At 44.8% G+C, this 15,614-nt stretch overlaps 2 protein-coding genes across 2 annotated transcripts; one reads left to right on the forward strand and one right to left on the reverse strand. All coding sequences in view use genetic code 11, as the record gives it.

The window, feature by feature from the left end:
• Positions 1 to 1,317: 1,317 nt before the first annotated feature.
• On the reverse strand, positions 1,318 to 3,388 carry EGR_05915 (hypothetical protein; the record flags this gene model as incomplete). The annotated part of the gene is made up of 5 exons (XM_024495164.1): positions 1,318 to 1,489; positions 1,758 to 2,107; positions 2,736 to 2,814; positions 2,907 to 3,140; positions 3,183 to 3,388. 5 exons carry the CDS (start codon positions 3,386 to 3,388, stop codon positions 1,318 to 1,320), a joined length of 1,041 nt encoding a protein of 346 aa, XP_024350383.1.
• Positions 3,389 to 4,064: 676 nt separating this feature from the next.
• Positions 4,065 to 13,483, forward strand: EGR_05916 (hypothetical protein; the record flags this gene model as incomplete). The annotated part of the gene is made up of 6 exons (XM_024495165.1): positions 4,065 to 4,121; positions 5,001 to 5,420; positions 11,237 to 11,773; positions 12,101 to 12,257; positions 12,855 to 13,006; positions 13,379 to 13,483. The coding sequence occupies 6 exons, from the start codon at positions 4,065 to 4,067 to the stop codon at positions 13,481 to 13,483; spliced, it is 1,428 nt and encodes a 475-aa protein (XP_024350384.1).
• Positions 13,484 to 15,614: the final 2,131 nt, after the last annotated feature.

The raw sequence follows: 15,614 nt of genomic DNA on the forward strand, positions 1-15,614 counted from the left end.
CGAATGACAAGCGGACATTCCACAATCAAGGGAGGATCTTTTGATCAATTACACCTTATCAAGCATGAACAAAGACGGTAAGTAGCTATCAAAACTGCAACTCTTTATTTACCAAGCAATGCTATTGGCCATAAATTCGTAAACAACTTTTCACGATTCCTTAGTGACTTCCTCCTGTTCGTCTTCAGACGGTGTGTTGGGCAAAAAATCAACGAAAAGCTCGTAGAGTTCCTCTAAAGGAGCAAATAACGACAAGTTTCGCTTGAGTAAAAGAAGACTTGCCTTTAAGTAGTTTCTGACGTGCAGAGAAATCGGCTATATCGGCTTCCAAAATTTTCACGTCTTTGAGAATATTACGTCCATCCAATGATTGATCCATTAAAAAGGGTTTAAAAAAATTGGAGAAGAAATAGGTTGTGATAGTTGGAAGTGTGGAAATTCAGCAAACTTGCCTACTTAATTGCGAAAGGGCGGAAATATTATCAGTTCCTAAAAAGTACCGAATTAATCTGGAAAATTAATGAATCCCAAACACATCGGTGTACAAAGACGGTGCCCAAAACAAGCAAATCATCAGGAAACGCAAATTCGTCGATGTTATCAAATTAAGAAAGCCAAGCCTCAAGAGATTGTACTATTGGCTTGCATCCATATAAAAGCCAAAGCGTGGTACTTTTCATAACCGCTCGTGAACAGCCAGCGGATCTTGTTGATTACCGAATTTGATAATTCTTGTCGTAAGTACATGATCTTTTGAAACATTATGTTTATTAACCTCACCCAAGTAAAAAGTTGAGGCACAAAAAGTTCGCATAAAACTCTGCTCCCTTGTACAAAGTCAAAATTTTTGCGAGTTCTACCTCTAAACTACCAAAAACGCGCAACCCCAAAAACTAGTAGGAGGAATACGAAGTGAACAAGTGACTAAGCTTTAAGTGCTTCGATTCGAATTTAAAAAGTGAACTTTTGCAAAGATTTTGATCAGTTAAATGCAGTAAGACGACACAACTGAAACATGCCTGACAGACCTCGCCAACACGGATGGACCCCAATGTGTTACCGCGCAGTGTCCAGTAAAACAAAATCGCACAAGCATATTGTAATTGACACTCACCAATCCCAAAAAGCAACAGCTAGCGAGGGAACTTGCGCCCCCTCCGTTCTCAGGTAACTTTAAGTCATCAGGGATCACCTAGCCCGTCGCGCCGAAGTAAAACCCAGAACCCCCCAAGAGAACCCGACATGCGACCTCCAGAGCCCGACACACAAAGATAGGCAGCCCACAAATAGTGCATCCAGTTACATGAAAAAATTAGTCTACAAATAATTTGCAGCTTTGAGAGACATTATGCCCATTTGAAGGGCACCGTCGAATGTCCTGTGAATTCCGAGGAAGAGATTGGAGTGCACAAACACGCAACCGGGCAGACCAACTAATCCAGACAACTCCTCGTCCCTTTTTCCGCCCCACGCGGCCACCAACGGCACTCTAAAACATCGTTGCAATCAGTATGAAAAGAAGGTCATTGCAAGCAATGTTTGCAGCATAAGGGCATATCGGAATGATGTGGGATTGTTTACTCTCGATGAGTCTACTAAGGCAATGCGTGAATAAACTGTGTGGATGGATGGATTCGGAACGAACTTGGATTTACCAGGTCAATCTAAGTACACGAAACTAGCATAGGAGCGGTAGATTCTTACCGTGCTCATTCTACTTCAAAATTGATGGAAATCCAGTGACCATTCCCACTCACCGATTTGAGAATGGCAGATTCGGTTTGCAGGGAATGGAGATCAGAGTGAATTGCGTTTCACAACTGCCCTTCCGTTCCACGATGACAAACACCGGTCGACCCTTGAAGTCAGTATTCTCGTCATTGTCAGCGTCAGTAATTCCAAGGATTTTTTTTTCTAGCTCAAAAATATGTGATTTCCAAGGGCAGGCCAGTGCGAGGTGAAGGATGGCCCCACTGGGGTGGATGGAGTGACGTGAGAGCAGAGCGGCCTCAACAATGCTTCGTGCAGGATACCAGGTCTCCGCGAGGTCACGAACAGTGGATAACAACTCGGACTCGACTAGCTTGTAAGCCCGATTAAAGCACTCCTAAAGAAGGACAGGAGATTCATACAGGAGTTTGTCGCGCCAGCTGTAGGGAGAAGACCCAAGCAAGATGATGCCCCCGTGAAAATGGGGAAAAAATAGAAGCATTCGGTAACACTGGAAAAAAAGTGGTAATCAGCTCATGCATATGAATGTGGAGAAGTTGGATTGAACAGCAGATGAAGGGTTGCGAAAACAGACTTGAAATATGTAAGTAAGGGAAGCTAATAGGTAGGGGGACCCATAACTGGGGGAAGGATTTGGGATGTATTGATAGAGGAGTAAATCCGGAATGAATGCATGACGAGGGGGAAATCGCACAATTGGATGAATAAATGAACAAATTAACCAATACCGACTGGAGGATTCAGAAATTGACGCGGGATTAAAAATCTCCAGTTACCTAATTCACCGACATACTGTAGAAACAATGCAAATTTAATCGCAACTCATTAGGCCATCCAATACAGCTCAAGTAATTCACTGCCGTGGAAGTGGCTATAGAAAAGTCTAGAAGATGACTGCAATCCAGTCTACCCACCAACTGCTATTAAAAGTTCTGGAGACTTGGCCTCTCAGATCAGCCGGAAAAGGTGTGATTAAAGTCTCATGAAAACAGTATATGAAATACCGTTTCATCCTCATCAGATTTATTCCAAGAGGGATTCAACCGATCGACACGAGAAGATAAATCGGTGTGGATAGAATACCTAAAATTTCAAAAAGATCCCCAAACCTCAAGATGCAACCTGCACTTAAATACAGTCAAATATAATCAAAGCAAATGAATTTTGGAATTTACGTAAGCGGTACAGGAGCGGTGGGGACGCCATTATCAACACCATCAATCTCACTGATAAAGATTGCATAAAGGAAAGGAAAGACTGCTTTGACAACATTAGAATCGGACGACTCCTCTCCCAAAACGGATGCGATTACGCGTTTGCCGAAGTGCGCGTAGATCAAGCCGGCACTACTTAGTTTCACGGCCGGTTTAAGAGTAGGGTGAAAGTCTTGGATAGTTTTACTGAAAGACCTAGGAAATGAGGGCGACATCAGAATAAAAAGTCAAACGCACGTTTGGTGATGATCATAACGGTGCCTATCCGGATCAAACTCGCCCCCGACATCGAAAACGACATCACAGTCCTGAAGGCGAGCGGGATCGCGGGACCGAACTAGTACGGCATTGCGGTACTCTGGTAATTGGCGAAGCATAGCGAGAGCCAAAACCTCGTCGCAGTGAAAAACACCATTGTGCGTCCCAAGTTTTGTTTGTGACATCGGAAAACGTTGCAGTGGGTGCGCAATCTGTTGGATCACTAAAATGCAGTTGCAAACAGACTTCTATCAATCCGAAATAGAACCGACTAGATCGCATCCACTAATGCGGACAGAGTATGGGCCACGTGATAAGATACCTGTAAATTTAAATATGCACCGAGTCAAAACACTGTGCTTAGGAGTCAAGATGCAAAGCAAACAATAGAAATTTTTAAACTTTTAAAAAGTCTAAAAAAAAACGTCATTTAAAGTAATAAGCCGTTTGTTTCTACTAGGCAAGCGCAGCACACACAGCAATGCCCCCCTTTTCGTGGCGCCTTACAACAGCCTATGCATTCATAGAAAACACTAAAAATAACAAAAGTACTAAACCAGGTTGAATTTTGAACTATTTTTAATTGATTAGACATCCAATAATATTGCCTAGGTTAGGAAAAGCTACTTAGGTAATCCTGTCCGCCAGATGCAAGCTCTGAGAAGCTTAAAACAGATGTAAAATAAGCCAGGTTTTGTCACTGTAATTAAATTAATTGTATGTATTTTTATCTCAATATTTTTTACTTTCTACTTTAAACTTGTAAAGGTTTTGAAATTCTTGGATACAGTTTTGTAACAGACCTCCTAAACAAAAGTTGCTGTGGAAAGAAAACGTACAGATTCTGTTGTAAATCTTGACATGTTTGTTAACAATCTTCGCGAACATGCCACTTCTGAAGGTCAACGTCTGCAGTTGGTATTAGCGGAAATATGTATGCGGCCTCAATCCGTAGCCGTGCTATTTCTTGCTGGTTTATGTTCTGGAGTGATCTATGTTTTTTTAATACGTTCCGATGAGCACTGCCTGTTTGACATATGTCGATAATCCTCTATCAGCCAGATCGTTCAGGAAGTTTCTAAGATTATGCATTCAATTTTAGTTTTTTTAGCCTTTGTGAGTGATATCGCTCCAATAGGGCTGACGTCGGGGATAAGTAGTTTCTAAACAGTCTGTATCATAAGTAAATCTTTTTGAATCAGGCTAAGTAATGGTAGTTTGACATTCTGACTCATGTTCTTCAAGTTTGTGCTTGTTAACTTTGGTTCCGTTGCCAAATATCCGGGTGCCTTTTAATGATTATTAATGATTCGCGCGTGCTCAATTTTTGCCCTTTTTTATTTGGGCAACCTATTTCTTTTTCTCAGTAGTGCGTTCGTTTATGGCACTGCAAACACGACCTACTACCGCAGCGAGTCACCCATCACTTTGTTTTATTCCTTTTGTTTATCTCTCTTGTTAGCAAGTTTCCTTCCGACTTTTTTGCTTGCTAATTTCTGATTTATGGTTTGGCAAGAAGACTTGTTGTTTTCAAATCCTATGGTAGTTTACTCTGTATAATAATAGTTTCTACAAGGATTCACTGCCCTTACCAGCGTAGCCTGATTGATGTTCGGGTATTTTTCGATTATAGAATCATCGTGCGTATTTAGATTTATTGGTAGCGAGATTGTCGACATTGTCTTCCCAACTAGTGACTTTGGTAGGAAAAACTCAGTTTGGTTTTTATGACATTGCATCTGTTGCCAAGCTGCCGTTGTGATGAGTCAAACTACTTGTTTTTTGGTTACTACCTAGATTCGAAAAATGCTCACAGACAACCTAAAACCTGAGTACTATCGCAGCAAGGGTCGTTCGCCTCTTAACGGCATCACCGACCACTTTCAATATTGTCATTCTTTCGTCAGCACCACCAACGGTAGTGCTGCTACCACCACCACCGAAGATTTGTTGTTGATGGATTCAAACTCCCCTTCCACCGGCTTCCTCCGTCAGGCCTCTCTCTCCTCCGCCAGTTTGTTGGGCGATCTGAACGGCAAACCACTTTTCTATATGCCTGCGCTCTCTGCTGATGTGGATCCCCTCCTTCCCGTCTCAAAGTCTTCGAAGTCGTCTTCTGCCTCTAGCAATGGCGCTTCGCCGGTCGCTGCCACTGACGCTATCATAGATTCGGTTTTTGATGCCGCAACGATCAGCTTCCCGTTGGACCTGAATCTTGTGAGTTCAAATAATATTTCTGTGGCAGAAATGGGTACTCCGATTCACTCGCTAACTGCGGCGCGGGCATCTACTGACTGCGCATTATTTTGAGCGTTGCTCTCACCGCCTATCGTATTTTTTTGCATCAATCACAGCGAAGTGAAATCGACTGGTGTCCATCTCTTGATGATTCCATATTACAGTGGGAAGATTTTCAATTTTAACGATAGCTGATTGCGATTTGGTTAACAAGTCGACTTTTGATAAGGAAACCTTAGCGAGAAGACTCATTGATTAGGTGCCGTCAGTGCAATCCTTATAGTAATTGCGCCTTGTTGGAAGCTTGGCCCCGAAGGGAAGTCTTACATTGAAAAACTTAGGATGACTCCACAAAGCCGATATTCAGTACTAGTTTCTCCTTGCTACTTTTTGTCCACTTCAATCCTGTCGCTGATCTACTCTTGGCTTCCTGAGCATGGAAGTACATTTCGTTAGAATTTCAATGTCTTTGCCTAGATAGTATGGGTCCCTCCATTAGTAACGTTTTTAAATTATTTCCGTTTGATGCCACTTCATTCACTAATAGTCATACTGCTGGATACTTTGATGGGTTGATCCCCAGACTACGCCGTTTTGATGGCCTTTTTGTTCTGAGTCACCCACAGCAAATATCCTCCTCTCCTAACACTTAGATTTGATATCCAACGAATCATTATCCGGATCCTACTTTATTCATGTCGGGTTCGCCCATTACTGCTACCGATGAAGACGCAATAAGCTGTATCCATTTAAGAATAGGTTATTAACCTACACAACACCGTGATGGAAGCCGAACCATAGGAGTTTCAAAAACTTGCTTAATTGTTTGATATTTTGTGAAATTTTTAATGCAGGGTGGTTGGATCGGACAATGTGTGTGATAAGTAAGTAGTTTTGTGAGGTTTTGGTGGGATTGAAAGATTAACGACTATGCTAAATACTCACAAGGTAATTGCAAATTCCTCTTTGGTAAGCCTTTGTGCCTCCAGAAGCAGTCAACCTACCTCTAGCCCCTTCCATTTCAAACTCTCCTTTCTTTTTCGCCTGTCTATTCTAGCCCCCATGTAATCATGTGATTGTCTAACGCAGATGCCAAGAAAGGGTGATGGTTATCGCTTGGACTCGTGCCACCAGAGAACTGCATAGGGCGAGAGTGAGGATGAAGCGGTATCTCCCTTATGCTCCATTTTAAAGTACTAAACGTCATGAGTATAAGGTATGACGTCGTCCTGTAAGGATGGGCCTTTCGTTTTATGGGTTAACTAGTCCTGTCTGTTCCCTATTCTGACCATCTTTCGGGGCGTAAGTTCAGCAGCGATTGCTTGACCTTTAGCGTCTGCATTCTATCACGTACAAATGTACAAAGCAAGCACTCATTTCCCTAAGTGTCACCCTGCTTTTGTCTTCATCATGTTTTATCGCCACTCGTACCAATTATGCCTGAATCTTTTTCTGTCATGTCCACCTTGATTTCGTTCTGCTTTTTCAGTTCGCGCCACAATTCCTTATGATTCATGCGGGTGATTCACCACCGCAATTATGTACATTTATCTAACAAATTATGGACGGTGTGGTGTTCTGCCACCACATACTGGGCTTTCTCCTAGTTAAGCTTGAATCAACTCCATCGGTCCAGTCCATGAGATAGAGAGCCGAAATCGGAGGAGGACGGGAACAATTGCAGTGGTGGAGCGCTTTACCGGTGGATTGATGCATAGCTCTACTCTATAATTCATGTAAATGAGGGCATTTTATGGGTTGCAGAAGGTAAGTGCTTTGGTGGCGACCTCATAAATTCCTTCTCTCACCTTACAAATGGTGGTTGTAGCATATTTTGGTTGGCCTTTTCTGCGAGTAACAAGTCGTTGGTCTTTCTTGGGCCTATTCAAATAACTTTCTTCGAATGAGCTACTAATGTGCAGCTTTTGGGGGCTCGGTTACTGTGGCATTCGGTACACTTTTTCACTGCGTCTTCAAGTTTTGTTTCGCGTTTTTGTGGGTTAAAGTATCTGCGATTTATTTGCTCCATTTCCATTGGCTTAGAGCTCGGTGACGGGATAAACGATGGGAACGTTTTTCCTCGTCGTGGTCGCCTTTGAGCTGAACATCACAGATCTTTTTAATTTATTTTATATTGGGGTGTCTCCCAAATTCCCACCTTCTTTGTGACCAATTAGCCATCTGATGGGTAATTACTTTCCAAACGATTCTTCTACCCACCCTTGCGTGGTCATGTCTTCCAAATATCTGAACACCGCACACTGACCAAACGCCTAATTTTTTTGGCATCTGGCAAATTAGCTATTCTCTCCCCCCACAGAATCTTCATTTTTGTAATTTTGATTTGTGGTCATTGTGTCACCTCTTGGTCGTTTTACCTAGTTCACAGCAAGTCACCCAGTAAATTTTCTGACTTTTTTTTTCTATTAATCAGTGAGGATTGTGATTCTTTTCACCAACTGGATATTTACGGTATGCCCTAATTGGAGCTCGCTTTTTTGCTCTCTTTTCAAGGACCTTACACAATGAGGATGGTTTATTCCTTTTGAAGTCTATTTATTGAGTCACTGTCGGTCTTTGTTGAAATTGAAGACAAGATATTAACCCAAAAGTCTTCGACAATAAAGTCGTTCTTTTCTCAGCTCAAGGAAATGGTCATCTTCTAGTCTCGCTCTTTCATTAGTCATTATTACCCAAATAAAGGGCGCGCAGTTTCTCCTCTCCTGATCGAGTTTTGAGTAACGCATGAGTTACAAGGCGTCTTTAAGTAGATGGATCTAATGCCAGAAAACAATCCCATCGTCGCACCCCCAATCTCACCTTAGCCACCTCCCTTTTTATCACCCTTTCGTTTCCCAACTGTGAGCCGGTAATGTCCAATTCAAATCCAAAGGCGGGGCGGTAATTACTTTGATCACAGAGAAGCGGCAACAGAGAGAAATGGGGATGAGAATGGACCATTATTTTCCCCCTATCCCCTCCTAAAGTGTTAATCTTCCTTCAGTTAGCTGTAGGATGGTATGAGGTCTTGGGAGAATAGGACGCCATTCTGACTCATCGGTTGACTACTACCACCTGTTTCTCACGAAGCGGTGTTCCCTTATTGTCTACCATCGAGTACGTGGATCTCCTTCCCTCGCCACTCACAGCAACACCCATCAGGCGTGGCCGCCTGGCTTAGAAATGTGGGCTAACGAATGATGCATTTGTTTAGTTAACGTGCCTACATCATCCCTGGAGCTGAGCTAAGATAAGTTTATAAACCAGAAAGATGAAATTCGACGCGATTTTCAAATCAGACGTAAATAGTAGCGTTGCGTACCGGTGGAGTGATAATGCACACACGTAACCCCGGTCTGCAGGTGCGTACAAGCTACAGCACCACCACCAACAAGTCGTAGCTGTAACCTAAAGCGGGAATCGTGCGGACGTTATTTTGGTCACCTGTTTAACCGGAAGGGCATGCTTGAAGGGTGGTAGGAACAGATGTTTGCGCCTTATTGGTTGTGTCCTTCTCGCCTTCTGGGTGGTTAGTGCTCATTCTTTCGCGTTTTCAGTTTAAATGAGTGAGTAATGCAGGGTAGTGTGTTGTGTCTCCTCCTATCCCCTACTTATTGTCGGCTCTGTGATTGGGTATTGGACTGGAGTTTAAGCGTCCCCCTCCTCGGTGTACCCCTTGTTATCGTTGCTGTTGTTATTTTTGTGTCGATCAGGCCAAGAGCACGAGTCAGCCTTTGTTTATTATTTCCATATCTATTTAAGATTTTTCTTCCCTTTCTCGTTTCTTCTACAATTCGAAAACCGACTCATCTACTGATAATCACTTCCACGGTCTACTTTCTATGAATTTACGCCCTTTTTATGTCCAAGCTGTTTTGTTTATGAGCTTTTAGAGGTCCACTTTATTTGGCTGTCGGTTAGGAGCTACATTATTATCATCCGTTTGTTAAGTAATTGGGGATATAGTGCGCCTCCCATTGTCTCTGTCCTCCGAGATATTTTGTGCCGTCTTATGGGAGTTAATCCTCCCCTTTTCTTATCTTCTGGCTGGTCGTAGGTTCGTTAATTTCAGCATTCCTTCATTTTTTGGAGTTGGAGGCACTCTTCAAGCCTAGAAATCGGTGTTATTTTGTAGGGATTATTAATAGGAAAGGTGCATTCCAACTGCCCATGCTTTTCCTCCTTCCCATCGGGGGCAGCTGCCCCGTTCAAGTTGGTACTGTGTTGCTATAAATAGCCTCCTTTGTTGGGATTCTCTCTTATATTGTCTATGCTCCTCATTAAATCTACGATTTCTACTGGGCTTCTGTTTCTCACTCCTAGGGTCCACTGACTCAGGAGGTAACACCTAGGCATCATCGGGTTAACCCATAAAGCCAGTATATCTCTACGTGCCTCGTTGTACTTGTGACTTGTTGAGACGTGTACCCTGTGGTGGGCTCTCAGGCTACAAATTATTGCTTGAACAACGCTGAGGGGTGTGATTTGAGGCGGTCTGCTTTGTGAACCAACTTTAACTTGGTCCCAAGGGTTTCGCCGAGGGATCCATTGTATCACGATTGGAAGAGGGAGGAGAGGCAATGGAATAGTTTGGGACGATGTGGCCTTTGGAATCGCTTAAGAGGGAGGGCACGACATTTTTGACCCGAAGTGAACGTGTCAAGTCCGACAATTTGTCCCCGCTTAAATCATTCGAGAAGGCGAAGTTGTGATAGGAAGGAAGGATGTGAGCGCCAAATGTTGTGCGCCAGCAGATGACACGAAGGTAAAAAGATTGGCTAGTTGTTTCTTTTTCACTTCTTTCTTGCATTTGAGGAGAGCGCCCCGCCTTCTGACTACTTTCTGATTAGCTTGTGAACCTTTATTTATCAACCACCCTTCTTAGGCACGCCCCACTTCTGCAACTTGTCTCTGCCTCTGTGTTTACGTGGGTGTGTGTGTGTAGTAGACCTTCAAAGGTTGTGAACGACAAACTTTCTTCGTAGGCAGCCACTAGGACTGATCGTTCAGTCAGACAGGAGTGCTGTGCTTGGAATGTGACGCCATGACTGCATACTATCACAAGTATTTGCATTTTGGGCTGGTACCAATGGAAATGCTGACTTACTCGCTCTTGGCATTCCTCTGATGACTACTTCGCTAAGGTCCAAGTGATGATTACCACCTTGTCCGCGCATTTGCATTAGACTATCACTTGATTAGGAAGAGCTAGTGATGTGGTGGGAGTAATCCTCCATCCGCCTCCCCATTCCCCTCTGTTGACATTTCTCTGTACTCTGAGCAATCACCACTGTTCCTCCCTGGAATTTGCGTTGGGCAATTATCGGTCCACGGGTGGAATACGAAAATGAGGCGGAAAGGACGGAGGCCCGGGGGTGGATTTTGGATGTTTGCTTTTGGTGGCAAAATACTTTGGGAGAATGGAATTCGCAGGTGTCTCATCGGAAAGGGAAGCTACCGATTGCGATGGTGACTGCTTCAACGATGGGGAGGGAGAAAGTACTCTTGAAGAATCGGGTTCTTTAGGGGTCGTCGCGATTTGCTGCGGGCAGCAGTTATCACAAGACTGGCAAATAACACACGTCACGCATCTATGACGTACGAGACTAACAAGAAGGTCTATCTATGCGCTTCGGGTCCGTTCATCCATCCATTGCTTCCTCCACGTTGTTTATTCCAAGTCTGTAGGTCCATCGATTCACCTACGTGTCTCTATATCATTCATCCCTCCTCACTGATGTTGGCTTGTTTCTTGATGAGTGAGGTCACTTATTGCTCAACATTTTGGGTTTTAGGATCTCTCCCAAATGACCGTCTCTTCACGCCGCTCAACCAAACCGAAGCATCGCCGTAATCAAACCAGCAACAGCTCTCTCTCCAGTCCACAATCTCCTTCACCGGCGAAGCCTTCAAAGTCGTCCGCCTCCACCTCCTCTGAGAAGGAGCTTCCATCAAAAGTTTGTTCTTCAACGCCTTCGTCAAAGGTGGAAGAGGAAGAAGAGAAAAAGACGGCAGTGACGGTGAAAGCGATTCCAGCAATCAATGTGAGTGATAACAGCAATGCTAACAATAAGGCTGTCGAAGATGGGAACGAGGATGATGGTGACGACGGTGGATTTATCATGGTCACCACGAAGAAGAGGAACCGTCAAGCGCGGTCTGCAGCAAAAGCCACCAACGCTGCTAGCCATCGATTTAATCGTCCGCAGCATCTACCTCCTCCTCCTCCTGCTCCTCCACCGTCCAGAAAGTCTAAGTATCCACTACACCAAACCAAAGTTTTGTTGAAACCTCCAGTCCCGGAGAGGTTGTCTAGGCAGCATCCAAGACTGGTAAACTTTATGCTCAACGCGTGGACAAATTTTGCCCACGCTGCGGCATAGACTCACCCACGCACCTACCTCTCTCAGTCTCCCTCGTCTTCGTCGTTGTTGGTGCTGTCTCCTTGGGAAATCCCCATCACATATTAGCCACCCACCTTGTAGATACAGAAACTCCCTCTTTTTCCAGTTGCCAAATTGTGAGAAGAAGACAAAGTAGTAGTGGACGAAGCAGAAGCCGTAGCGAGGCTATCCATTTTCACACCTAGGTGAATATCTGGATGGCTTAGTCCGTGTGCGTGTGTGTGTGTGTTTGCGTTCTTTTTTATATCCTCTTAGAGTGGAGATGCTTCTGTTTTTCTCCCTCCCTTCCGTCCATTTCCTCGTCTTTTACCGATCCAGTTGGTCTTTCTTTTTACGAGTGTGGTCCCCTGCCTCCTTTTCTCCTTGAACCCCCCCTTCCCTCCTCCCCGGCCCCACCTTGTCGAAGTAGCAGGTATTTCGTGATGATGAGAAATCTAGTAGTATTGTTTGCTGTTATCGTTTTTTTTCTGACGATTTTAAAAGTCCTGAATATTGTGGATGGATTTCCAGGTGGTTCTGCGTCCCCCAACCTAAGACATTTGATGGTTGACGATATCGTGGAACTTGTCGTCAGTTGTGACGTAGAGATGATAAGGGTGATGTGCTGGTGCGCCAAGTCCAAGAACTAACAGATTTGATGGCAACTGTAACAGCGAAGTCAAATGGTGACCCCAAGAGTAAAATCAATAGATTTGAAGATGAGATTTTTGCGGGAGAGTTGGAGTTGTGGTTAAATCCCTTCATGCAGAAGTGATGGTTCACTTCGGCAACAGACCTCCAAAGATCAACAAATTTAAGGGTGACCAAGTTTGTCACATTTTTTCAGGCAGAGGTGGGCGGACCTGCTTCCAACCCCCTAAAATCAATAATCTGGAGGGTGACCTAGAATGCGGGCTTCTTTTTCCGCTGGTGCACCCATGGAAGTACAGTTGGGATGGCGTAAATCGCTAACTAGGCGCTACTGGCTTTATCACACCCTCATAAATTTGCATTCCATCCGATCATTTAGCTGCTGTTGGTCCCGCATTGTTCCGCTCACTTGGAATGAGTCAGACAGACGGCCGCCTGCATATTCTCGCTTTTGCCTTTGATCACACACAGAGCGAAAAAAAGTTGGATGCCAATGTTGCTGCGGCCTCCACATCTACCCGAAGTTCTGCCGTTGGAAGAGACCAAACATAGCTGATTTGAGTCGTCTGCGGCTCGCTTTTATCTCTCCTAGGCCCTCGAGATTAGTCATGTGACTGGCTGGTGCTAGCATTGTTGACAGTGAAACGTTGTCATCCAGGCACCACACACCCACAACGCCGGAGTCGCCTTTTCTGGAGTCGAAGTAGTGCCCTCAAGAGTGCGAGTAGCGAGCGCATTGATTTGGGTGTGACCGAAGCGAGGTCAGGAAGGAGGTCCAAACTGCCACGTGACCATCAAGCGTGCGTGGCAAGTGACAACCAACTCGCCATTTGTTGGTACGCAGGACTTGGTGCTCATCTTTCCCCCCTTCCCATCGTGACTTCCCCTTCTCAAACAACTTAGGTGGGACTGATTGCTTTCTTGCAAACTCGTGATCAACATGAGAGTCAACGTGTCAGCTTTGTCACGTTCGCCTTGGATTATGAGCAGCTGGCTGAGACGCGTTAGAGTCGACCTACCCGACTCGCACCCATCGGTCTAGTTCCACCCCTATTTGACAATTTGGGAGCTCAACGGAAAGTGCCTGTTTCAACAAGTTTGCGTGCTGTTAATGCCGCATAAACGAGTCCTGACATGTGAGTGCCACTGTTGTTGATGCCCACCGGCTCCCAACATCAAGGTCGGCGGACAACAGTGGCGCTGTAGACGCTTCAAAGACCACCGAGTTATGGTTACCCGATCTGCGCGCATATAACCTGTCACGAAGACGTAGAAGGCCTTCCAGGAAGCTAGTCCAATAGCATCCGTAAATTCATTGCTGATAAGAAAGTGGAATGGACTGCTAGCCGATCTTTCTCCTCCAGAGCTACTTTGCTATCCGAAGGGACTCGGGCATGTTCCCGTTTCGCTTGAATGCTCTTTTGTGTCAGCACCACATCACAAGAAAGATGACCCACTGGTCATCGTCAAGCAACTAGACCATTAGTCAGTGCGGTGACGGTCTGGGGCGATGGGTGGGGGCGTTTCAATGGCTTAACCACATCCTCTCACACCAGCCTGACACGCATACACACACACGCCTCTTTGTTTCTACTGTACTCTAAGTTTGTCGAGCGAGCCGTCGGTGTGGTACAGGGCGAGGCGAGAAGGTAGGGTAGGGTTCTTCCATCCCTCGCTCTCTCTCTCTCTCACGAAGTCGAACGCTGTGCCCCCAGCTCCAGGCTTCCCGAGCTACCACTGGATCGGCGATCTGTGAACTTGCATTGAAGCCAGGACGATGTAAATTAGCCGTGGTGAAAAAAGTTAATTTGAACATGTTTAACCTCCCTCCCTCCCCCCCCCCCCCACCTCGCCCGGCTTGTCAAATCACATCACCTTGGCAGCCATGTCGGTGTTAGAAACGCGGGTAGGTGCATTATCACCTCGATTTGTTCGGAGGTTTGCGTGGTTTTTTGTGTAACCCCTTGTACCGGTTACCCTTTTGAGGGCGTCGTGGATGCGTTGGTGTCACCGTCACCGCTTCCCTTGCACATTCTGGATGTACATTGCTTTGCCATTGTCCTGTTGCAACCTAGCGGCGGAGTGATTCGCACATTTGGGCTGGAAGGTGGGAGGAGTGAGAGGGCCACTGACTCACCCCTAGCCACACCCACACTCTCTTTGTAGTTCAGCCAATCACGTGATGATATGTTAACTCTCATATCCAGACGTCTAGACATGCTGAAGTGAGGTGACAGGCCCTCGGTTTGGGAGGATTCCCCTCCTAGAGCCAAAACGCCCTCCGAGGTTTGACTACACCGAGGACTTTAATCTTTTCAGGTTATACTTTCGCTCTGCCCGTCACGTCATGTTAGTAGGCTTTGCGTTAATAAGTAGTATGTTCTCCTGCCAAAGCTTAGGCTTGTCACGACTTTGAGGGAGATGGGCGACGTTACCGAAAGATCAAAAAATTGTTTCATTTTGCTGTTTTTTGTTTATATCACTAACAGTAACACTGCTTTGATGTCAACTTTGGTAGATGGGGAGAAGGGGCAAATTTAATAAATCTCACTCGATTTACACCTTGAAATTGCCATCAAGGTGCTGCAGAGTCCCATATAAACAATAAATAAGCACCCAGAAAATTTATAGAACTGACAGTTTGTGAAAGATATGTGATTTTTTGGTTGGTTTACGCATTATTGTTTTTTTCGCAAACTTGAAGTAACCTAGACACCTTGACAACTCCTTTTGACGAAGAAAGTCAGAGGCGTCACACCCCATTACACCACAGTGATGGGGTTGTCAGTTCTCGGCATGAGGGGGTGTCAGGCGTGCCACCCTAGTGCATTTAAACGAAATACTTTCCCATATAAAAAGACTGAATAATTGCTCATATTTTCTGGAGAAAATTATCGATATGTAAGTGCTTGATTTTCATCACTATTTTAAATTATTTCAAAACGAAGAATTGAAAATCAGGGAGTCTGTAGACGTTGTTGACATTCCTGTTGATCCGATTCGGGGGTGCGTGGACGAGGGGTTGTACTTCTTGTTTGCCATCGTGCCATCATTCAGAATTTTTTTTCCTTTAAACCATTACCTTGGTAAGAGAGAAAAAAATCAGGCTGCAGATAAATTGGGATTCGCATTGGTGTTG

Source organism: Echinococcus granulosus (assembly GCF_000524195.1).
Source record: "Echinococcus granulosus chromosome Unknown EG_S00048, whole genome shotgun sequence".
NCBI lineage: Eukaryota > Metazoa > Platyhelminthes > Cestoda > Cyclophyllidea > Taeniidae > Echinococcus > Echinococcus granulosus.